The sequence below is a fragment of the Nanorana parkeri genome, unplaced genomic scaffold, assembly GCF_000935625.1.
Source record: "Nanorana parkeri isolate BGI_ZX_2015 unplaced genomic scaffold, ASM93562v1 scaffold1341, whole genome shotgun sequence".
Taxonomy (NCBI): Eukaryota; Metazoa; Chordata; class Amphibia; order Anura; family Dicroglossidae; genus Nanorana; species Nanorana parkeri.
This window is the reverse complement of record NW_017307609.1, coordinates 261,277-270,700: the sequence shown is the minus strand read 5'-3', so window position 1 is coordinate 270,700 and position 9,424 is coordinate 261,277. Positions and strand designations below refer to the sequence as shown.

The window sequence follows — 9,424 nt, the reverse complement described above, 5'->3', positions numbered from 1 at the left end:
AAAAAAAAAAAAAAAAAAAAAAAAAAAAAGTTTAAAAAAAATTACAGCATTCAAAAAAAATAAAGAAGCTAAAAAAAAATATTTCAAATAATAATTAAACAAAATAACAAAAAATGTTTTAAAGTCCCCCGCCCCCCCACATACACACGCAAACATGCGTCGGGTGCGCCTATGTACAAAAACGACAATTGCGCCCATTATGCAGCATGTTACATATCGCCGCGAACGTCGCAGTGAGAACAATAATTCTAGGGCCATCAATCACTGATGACACTAAACTGATGAGCGGTAAATACGTTTAAAGCGTCGCCTATGGCCAATTTTGGTTGCGGGAAGTTTTCTGCGATTTCGCGGGCGGGCACAATTTTAAAGGTTGACATGTTTAGTGTCTATTTACCCGACGTGACCCCGTCTTTTATATTATACCAAAAAATTGGGGTGAAAATAAATGTTTCATAACATTTTATAGGGAAACATGGGTTTTTTTTCAAAATTTAGGGTACTTTTTTTGTTATATAGTAAAAAATAAAAACCCCAGTGGTGATTAAATACCACTAAAAGAAAGCTCTATCTGTCCCCGAAAAATGGTATGAAATTCATTTCAGTACAGCGTTGCATGACGGAATAATCAGTCAAAGTACCGCAGCGCTGAATACTGCAAAATGGCCTGGCCAGGAAGGGGGTAAAACACCATGGCCTTTAAGTGGTTAATTAAAATTTTGCTCAAAAAGTGGACCATACTATAGGCCCAGAAATGCAATGTGACGAAATTCCATGCATGATGACTGAAATGGGAAAGCCCCATATTTGGTTCTGTAAGTCCCATAAACCCCTGTAATCCTGTACAATGGGGGTATTGATGTACACATGGGACATTGTAGAATACAATTATGGGTGTTTTATTGCAGTAAAACATCAGTATTATGATATTCCCAATAAAATGTATGTGTGCATGTTTGGGGAAAAATGAAAATGTCTTAATTTATCATAATTGGTAAAATGTTAGTCATATATAATTACAGTTCATTTGTAATTATTTGTTGTCAAACGAAAGCCCCGTGTTGTCTTCAAAAAAACAATATACAATAAGTGTGCGTGCCCTTAATGTGAAAGAGGTAAATTACGGTTGAACTCAAATTGTATGGTTACTTTTAGAACTTGGAAAATTGCCTCCGTCCTTAAGGGGTTACTGGATGACGGTGACGCCCTCGGCCGCGATCCGACGCAGCCGAGGCAACAGATACAGAGGGGGAAGTTGTAAAGTAGACCGTAAGGACCCCAAGGAGCCACCAGGGCATCCACTGCACCGCCCAGGGATCCAGGACCCGGGCCACACACCTGTCCACTTTCCGGTTGAACCGAGACGCCAGAAGATCCACCTCCGGCGTCCCCCAGCGACTACACAGCTGCCGAAAAACCGCCGGGTGCAGAGACCACTCCCCCGGGTCCACCGACGATCAATGACCCTGCACGGTCAAGGAGCCCAGGACCCTGCCCCAGCCCCAAAAGGCAGACGTCAGTGGTGACCACCGTCCAGTGCACGGGAAGGAAAGACTTCCCCCGCACGAAGGCCGGAGATTGAAGCCACCACCGCAGGGAGGTCCTTGCCACCCGAGAGATCCGAATCTCCCTGTCCAAGGACAGGGGGGACTTGTCCCACTGTACCAGGATGTTCCCCTGCAGGGTCCTGGTATGATGTTGCGTAAAGGGCACCGTCTCGAAGGAGGCCCCATGAGACCCAGGACCTGCACGCAAACCCGTATGGGCGACCACTGGCGAGTCCTCAGTAGCTGGACCTTGGAACGGAGTTTCAGGAGCTCGTCCCGAGGGAGAAAGACCCGGGCCGCGACAGTGTCCAGAACCAAACCCAGATACTCCAGGCGTGGAGAGGTCACCAGGCAAGACTTTCACATGTTCAGCAGCCACCCGAACTCCTCCAAGGACCGCACCGTGACCCCCAGAGCCGTCACCATCGAAGAATGTGACTCTGCCCGTAGGAGCAGATCGTCCAGGCACCCCACAATCGAAACCACCGACAACGCGACAGCGCCAGGATCGGGGCCAGCACCTTGGTGAAAACACGTGGGGCCGACGCCAGCCGAAGGGCAGCACCACAAACTGAAAATGGTCCTCCCCCACCGCGAAACGTAGATACCGCTGATGAGACTCGCAAACGGGTACATGAGGGTATGCATCCTGAATATCGATGGAGGCCAGAAGATATCCCTGACGAAGCCAGGCCGCCACGGAACGGATCGACTCCATCCGGAACCGACGGGCCCACACGAAGGTGTTCAAACGCTTGAGGTCCAGGATGGGCCACACCCCCTCTTGCTTGGGCACAGTAAATAGGTTTGAATAAAACCCTTTGAACCTCTGAGGACGGAACCGGCACAATCACCCCCTGGGACAAAAAGGTCCACCACAGCTGGATGGGAAAAAAACATGCAGGGGCCGCCCCTAGGCTGTAACTGGTCTTTAGTTTTGTGCCTAGCGTCCTTCTCCTGCAGGTGGCGATATTACCCTACCATTCAGGATCTACGATCTGTTGCCTGTGTCCTTCAATGAACGGGAGAGAAAAAAAAAATGGTGTGGCTTTATTTTTAATGAAAACTGTTTGCTGTGCAGTGAAATGCAGCAACAGCTCCCTATAGAACTCGGTAATCCGAGCAGGAAATTAAGTTTTAAGTGGTATTTAACCCCTTCATGACCGAGGCCATTTTTTGTTTATATGTTATAATCCACAATTTAGGCCTGAAAATTACTGGAAACCCCAAAACATTATATATTTTCTCGTTATCAAACCCCAAAATTGTGTGAAAAATGCATTTCAATGCCTCAAAACACAATACCCATTTTAAAAAAAATATAAAATATAGAAGATGAGGATTCAACGAGTAAATAGATACCCAACATGCCCAGGTTAAAAATTGTGTGCGTCGGTGAAACTGCAACAGAATTCAGTTCCCCAAAAAGTCCATAGTTGACGCTTTAAAGGCCACTGCAGGTCATCAGTTTAGAAATGCACGCAAATATTGGCCCTAGAATTATTGGTCTCACTCCGGCGTGCGTGGCGATGGCCAACATGTGTAGCGCGATAGTTGTTTTTTATACGTAGGCGCACCCGACACGTGTTTACGTGAAGATGCGCGTGACATTTATTTTTGCATTTGATTTCATATTAATTTAATTTTAAAAAAACTATTTTTTTTAACTTTAATTGCTATCACATAGGGGGGCTTACAAACCCCCATGTGATAGCATATTGGCAGTGACAGGTACTCTTTAAGGCAATACTGGGGGTCCAAAAGACCCCTAGTATCACCTTATCACTTGAAATAAGCCGTGTTACATACGTCACTGGTCATGAAGGAGTTAACAAAATTGAAGCTCAACTCTTGATAAACATTTTTTAAGCAGTAACAAGTGAAAAAAGGCTCAAGCCAAATGAATAAACAACCAATGTAAGCACCAGCACCCATGTAATAAAGGGTTTCCCAATCCAGTAATTGCCACTTCTGCTGGGCAACTTGGATAATATCTGTGATCCTGATGCTATGGACAGACTGCTGCATATGGAAATCTGTTACATGCATATGGAAGCAATTAGGATTCTAAGAATGCAAGAAAAAAAAAATCTACCTGTTCTGAACCTGAGTAGCAGCAAAATGCACATAATTTTTCTTCTCCAGAAGCTTTGCCAAGAGGTTTTCAATAGCACCTTTCTGGTTCTGAAATGCCTCTTCCAAAAACTGGTACCTGGTAAATGGAAAACATGGAAGTTTAATTGCACTGGTTTTTTTTTTCTAGAAATTTATCTATCAGCATATCTTTGGTTGTTTCCTTTAGTAAAATAAAAATGCAGTCATCAATACAGGCTACAGTGCATAATAAGAAGGTACAATGAGAACAAATACAGATACATTCTTCTAAAAATCTAGTTGCTAACTTTCTGTAGTAAGCGGACAAACACTGCTGCACTTAAATCTCAAGCACTGTTATCAGCCTTGCTTGAGTTCACCCCTGGTGAACAACAAAACACACTACTTGTTATAAACGAGGAAAGGGGGTGTTGAACTACAGTCCAAACAGGGAAAGGCTCAGAATGGGCTAAAAATACTATTTGGCATTTCCACTGTCAAAGCCATCAAACCATGTGAGTGCGTCTCCCCCTGCTTGTTTATATATGCGACCGCTGCAGCATTGTCCGAGGCCACTACATGGTGGCCTGCTAAAATATCTTGAAAATGGTAGAGGGCCAGCCCTATCGCCTTTAACTCTCTCCAGTTTGATGACTTGATTCTCCATGCGTGTTACCACGTGCTCTGCCAAATGTGCTCCATGGCAGTGGGCCCCCCACCCCCAGGCACTGGCATCCGTCCTGACTATCAAAGGTGCTGGCTGGCACCACAGCCTGCTTACTGAGAGGTTCCGACACTCCATCCACCACAGGAGGGATTGCTTGATCGCATCAAGTTTTGTGGACTACCTTGTCTAGGTCTTCTTGTCGACCTCCCCAGATACTCAAAAGCCAATTCTGTAGCGGCCTTGAATGGAATTGTGCCCAGGTAACTGCTGGGATGTCTGACGTCATCAGCCCCACCACCCTCATTACCGATCTGACTGAGACGTCGCTTAGCAACTTCAGTCTCCATGTCTCCTCTGACAGCAAAGACACTTTTTCCACCGGTAATGTAATCGTCATGTCCCGAGTATTGATCCAATAACCTAAAAACTTTACGGTCTGTGAGGGGACCAGCTGTGACTTTTCCCGGTTCACCAACCAACCCAGACTTTCCAAGTGTTATATCGCCAGCTCCAGTTTTTGTTGGAGTAAGATCTCAGACGGTGCAAAAAACAGGAGGTCGGCCAAGTATGGAACGACCACCACCATACTTGGCCGACCTCCCATCTTAGGGGGGCTAGAGTTTCTGCCAACACTTTGGTAAAGATACGAGGCGAAGAGGAAAGGCCGAATGGCAGAGCCCTGTATTGAAATTGCAGAACCCCTGCTGGTCCCCGGAAAGCGAATCTCAGCAGGTATTGGGACGACTCTTACTGAAATGTGAAAATAAGCATCTCCGAGGTCTAGTCGCTAAAAAAGATCCTGGAGGCAGCAACTCTTGTATCGAAAAGATTGATTCCATACGGAATTTTTTGTACAGTACCACCCTGTTTAGAGGCTGCAGATTTAGGGTCAGTCTGCACTTTCCAGAGGGTTTTATCCTGGAAAAGATGTGGGAATAAAATCCCCTCCGCTCTTCTAGAACAGGTACCCGTACAATAACAGGTACTCCGTCAATTCTATTTTGTAACCGGTCTCAACCAGTTCCAAAATAAACTTGTTGTTGGTCAGCCCCACCCAGAGTGGGAAGAATTCTTCCTATATTGACTGGAGTGAGCCCACTATTATGAACTCCTTTACTACTTTGTGTTATTTTTACCTATGATTAAATTATTATGATTAAATTAGGGTATAAAAATATAAGTGATTTTATTTTTATACCCTCCCCCCCACTTCCTAGTTTAAAAGCTCCTCCAGTCTTTCTACCATTTTCCCCCCCAGGAATGCTGCACCTTTCCCATTAAGATGCAGCCCGTCTCGGCTGAAGAGCCGATAGCCGACTGCGAAGTCAGCCCAGTTCTCCAGGAAACCAAAACCTTCCTTCTGACACCAGCTCCGGAGCCACTTGTTAAGCTCCCTCAACTCGCGCTGTCTGTCCGGAGTGGCTCTTGGCACCGGCAGTATCTCTGAGAAAACTACCGTGGAGGTCCTTTCCTTCATCCTAGCACCTGTGGGGGGTTAAAGAGGAAATTTCCTTTTGATTTTCCCTTTTTAAACGCCCACCCTTTAGACGGGTCCTGTTTCTTCCCTTTGCGGAAGTTTTGCCCCCTTTGGCCACGAAAAAACTTTTTCCGCTGCTGCTTGGGAGGCAACGGAAACCCTTTCTTCTTGTCCGCGGATCTGTCTAAAACCGCCTCCTACTCCTGCCCAAAAAGTAAGTCACCTCTGAAAGGTAGTCCGCACAATTTTGCCTTGGAGGCTGCATCCCCTGGCCACATCTTGAGCCACAAAGACCTCCTAGAGGAGTTGATCAATGCCTGACTGACTCAGCTGAAGCGTCAGCAATGTAAGCAGCTGCCTTGCTCAGCACGGGGAGGGATTCCAGCAGCTGATCTCGATCAGTACCAGACTCCCGATGTGCTTGAAGCTGGTTCAGAGACACACACTCAAAAGTCCTGGCCACACAAGTAATGGCCAGCCCTGGTTTAAAACCAGCACTAGAGAAAACCTCGTATTATCTGTATTGAATTTCCTGGTACGTTGTGGTCATACCCGATGAGGGTTGACTGCTAAAACAGAAAAAAAAATTTTGTTAAAAAAAAAAAAAAAAACCAGCACTAGCCGATTTCCATCCCTTTCTGAGCAAAGCCTCGGCTTTCCTATCCATCGGGTCCTTCAATGCCCCCATATCTTCAAAATGACAAATCTGTCTTTTTGGAGACCTTCGATAAAGACGCATCTAGTTTCGGGCATTTCTCTCACAGGCCTGAATCCCCCTCCGCAAATGGGAATCTACGCTTGTGACCTGCCGAGAAAAACATTCTTTTCTCTGGGTGCTTCCACTCTTCCTGGATCAGTTCCGATAGGGATTTGTGAACTGGGAAGGTACGACCTTTTTTAGTTTGGAGTCCTTTGTAAAGCTTATCATGCACTCACAGCTCAGCGGACTCCTCCTTAATACCTAAAGTATCCCATAAAGTCTTCAACAGCTCACCTGTCTCAAAGGAAGGGAATAGGAATTTTGTAGCTCTACCGCTCTGTTCGTCACCCTCTGAATCTTCCTGATCCTCTGACTCTACCTGAGAGGCCGAGGATTCACTGGGCGCCTGCTTACGCACCTCTCTGCGTAGCCCACCGAGCTACCTTCCCCCGATGTTCCTGGCAGACTAGTGTTCCACTAGCGTTCCCACTGGGTTCTGTATTAAGGACATGAAAGAGTAAACGTAGTAACAATTTCCTCCCTCATAGAATCCATCAGACCCTTGAACATCCCTGCCGATTCTTTGGCAACCATTTTCTCTAAACAGCCTTTACATAAGGGTTTGGACCATGAAGATGACATCTTGGCATTACAAGAAGCTCACTTTTTCCCCTTTGGGCGAGAGCAACCAGCTTCAGCAAGGGCTTTATCCTCTGTGACTTTAACCTGTGTAAGACAAGAAGGATGCCAGCCAGTGCTCCTCCCAACATGCAATCAATGTTTACATCACTACCCAAGCTTGTCCTGTATATGCAGGTCCCCAAAACAAGCAGGGTAAAGGTAGAGGAGAATCCTCACAAAAAACTCGCCTACCTTAGCGCCATGCTCTCCCAGATCTGGAGAAGCAGCACCAGGTCCGGCATCCGTGGGCATTTTCAGCTCACTGCCGACTGCACTCACTCGGCCCACTCCCGACGTCCTCCACTGGCCGTATGTGGTCCCGGTTGGTGTAAAAGCTGTGCCGCTGCAATAGTCGCAGTTGAGCGGCGTTTGCTGTGAGAACTTTCCCCTCCGATCCTCACATGCTGGCTGTGTCCGCATGAGCGCCTTTTATGCGCTGACCAGCGCTCAGCTGGCGTTCCGGAACCTGGAAACGACGCACCGGAACTGCGTCACCTACTGATGATGCGCCGAGCGCTAAGGCAACCTCAATGTGACATACGCCACCTTCCCAGCTCTCAGCCGCAACAGCCTAGAGACGCCACTAACCCTCCCGCGCGAGCCCAACCAGGGTTACAACCGCGTCTTGACCAAGCCTCTCAGGTAAAACTCTTCCGACTGGTGCTGTCACTGTGCTGTCCCAAGAGGGTAAACCTTGGCCAATCATCGGATGGGGGTCCGATAGGGAATCCCTGTATGCGCTGCAGCAGGCAATACCTCGAGTAGGTCCCAACACATACCAAGGTTAGGACTGCCCTAAGGCAAATATAACTTGAGCCCTAAAATAACAAACATTACGATGTCCCTGTGTAGCCGGAGGAAACACAAAAAAACTGAATTGAGGTGGAAGGAGGTGCCTTTTTATTTAATGTGGTTGATGTGTTTCCTGTTCCTCTTCCTCTCATTGGCTGTCCTGGAAGATGACACAGACAAGGCAAGGCATGCCACTTCTCTGCTCCTCACTCCACTGTTCTCCATGCTAGTAGATGAACAGCTGCTGGAGACTGCTCTACTGCTCTTGTGATCTTGTAGTGGACAGGAGGTTCAGGGAAGCAGAGCTCAGAGACATGGAGCCAGCTGTTTGGAAACATACTATAAGCGCTTGGACAAAAACGTAAAGAAATACACTGCTCAAAAAAAATGAAAGGAACACTTTTTAAAGCAGAGTATAGCATCAAGTCAATTAAACTCCTGGGATATTGATCAGGTCAGTTAAGTCGCAGAGCGGGCTGTTAATGAAATTAACAGGTGCACTAGATGGGCAACAATGAGACAACCTCCAAAACAGGAATGGTTTTACAGGTGGAGGCCACTGATCTTTTTTTCCCTACTCATCTTTTCTGGCTGTTTTTTTTTTTACTAATTTTGCATTTGGCTAGAGTCAGTGTCACTACTGGTAGCATGAGGAGATACCTGGACCCTATAGAGGTTGCACAGGCATGCCAACTTCTCCAGGATGCCACAGCAATACGTGCCACTGCCAGAAGGTTTGCTGTGTCTCCCAGCACAGCCTCAAGAGCATGGAGATTTCAAAACACAGGCAGTTACTCCAGGAGCTGGACAGGGTCATAGAAGGTCCTTAACCGATCAGCAGGACCGGTATCAGCTCCTTTGTGCAAAGAGGCACAGAATGAGCACTGCCAGAGCCCTACAAAATGACCTCTAGCAGGCCACTGGTGTGAATGCCTCTGACCAATCAGAAACAGACATCACGAGGGTTGCCTGAGGGCCCCACATCCTCTAGTGCAGCGTTTTTCAACCACTGTGCCGCGGCACACTAGTGTGCCGTCAATAAATCGTTAATTTCTTTGATCGATCAAAATTATTTTGATCGATCAAAGTTACTCACCTCTCCGCCGGCTTCCGGGTCTTCCGTCGGAGATCCGGTGACGTCACGGACATCGACGTCACCGGACTCCTCCCCCCTTCCCCGAGTGGCTCTGTCGGCTAACGAAGGGAAGGGGGGAGGAGTCGGGTGATGTAGTTATCCGTGATGGGTAACGAAGGGGAGGGAGGAGTCCGGTGACGTCACGGACAGACTACTCCCCCTTCCCTTCGTTACCTGACGGAATCACTTGGGCTGAGTCTCCTCCTCACTCTTGGGCCGGTGAGTCATCGCATGTGTGTACAAGGCAAAATCTGCTACCCTGGTGAGACCCCACAAAGCCATGGGGCTTTTGGGGTTGTGTGGTAACGCTGGGTGTGCCATGAAGGAGTTA

General features: G+C 47.3%; 1 protein-coding gene across 3 annotated transcripts in view; it reads right to left on the bottom strand.

Annotated features, from left to right (window-relative positions):
* The window catches only part of TRIM33 (tripartite motif containing 33), a 110,711-nt gene that overhangs the window by 51,532 nt on the left and 49,755 nt on the right, over window positions 1–9,424 (bottom strand). For all 3 annotated transcript variants that reach the window (XM_018569479.1, XM_018569477.1, XM_018569478.1), the window contains exon 5: window positions 3,643–3,759. In XM_018569479.1, coding sequence (XP_018424981.1) covers window positions 3,643–3,759 — 117 coding nt within the window. The remainder of the gene's footprint in view (window positions 1–3,642; window positions 3,760–9,424) is intronic.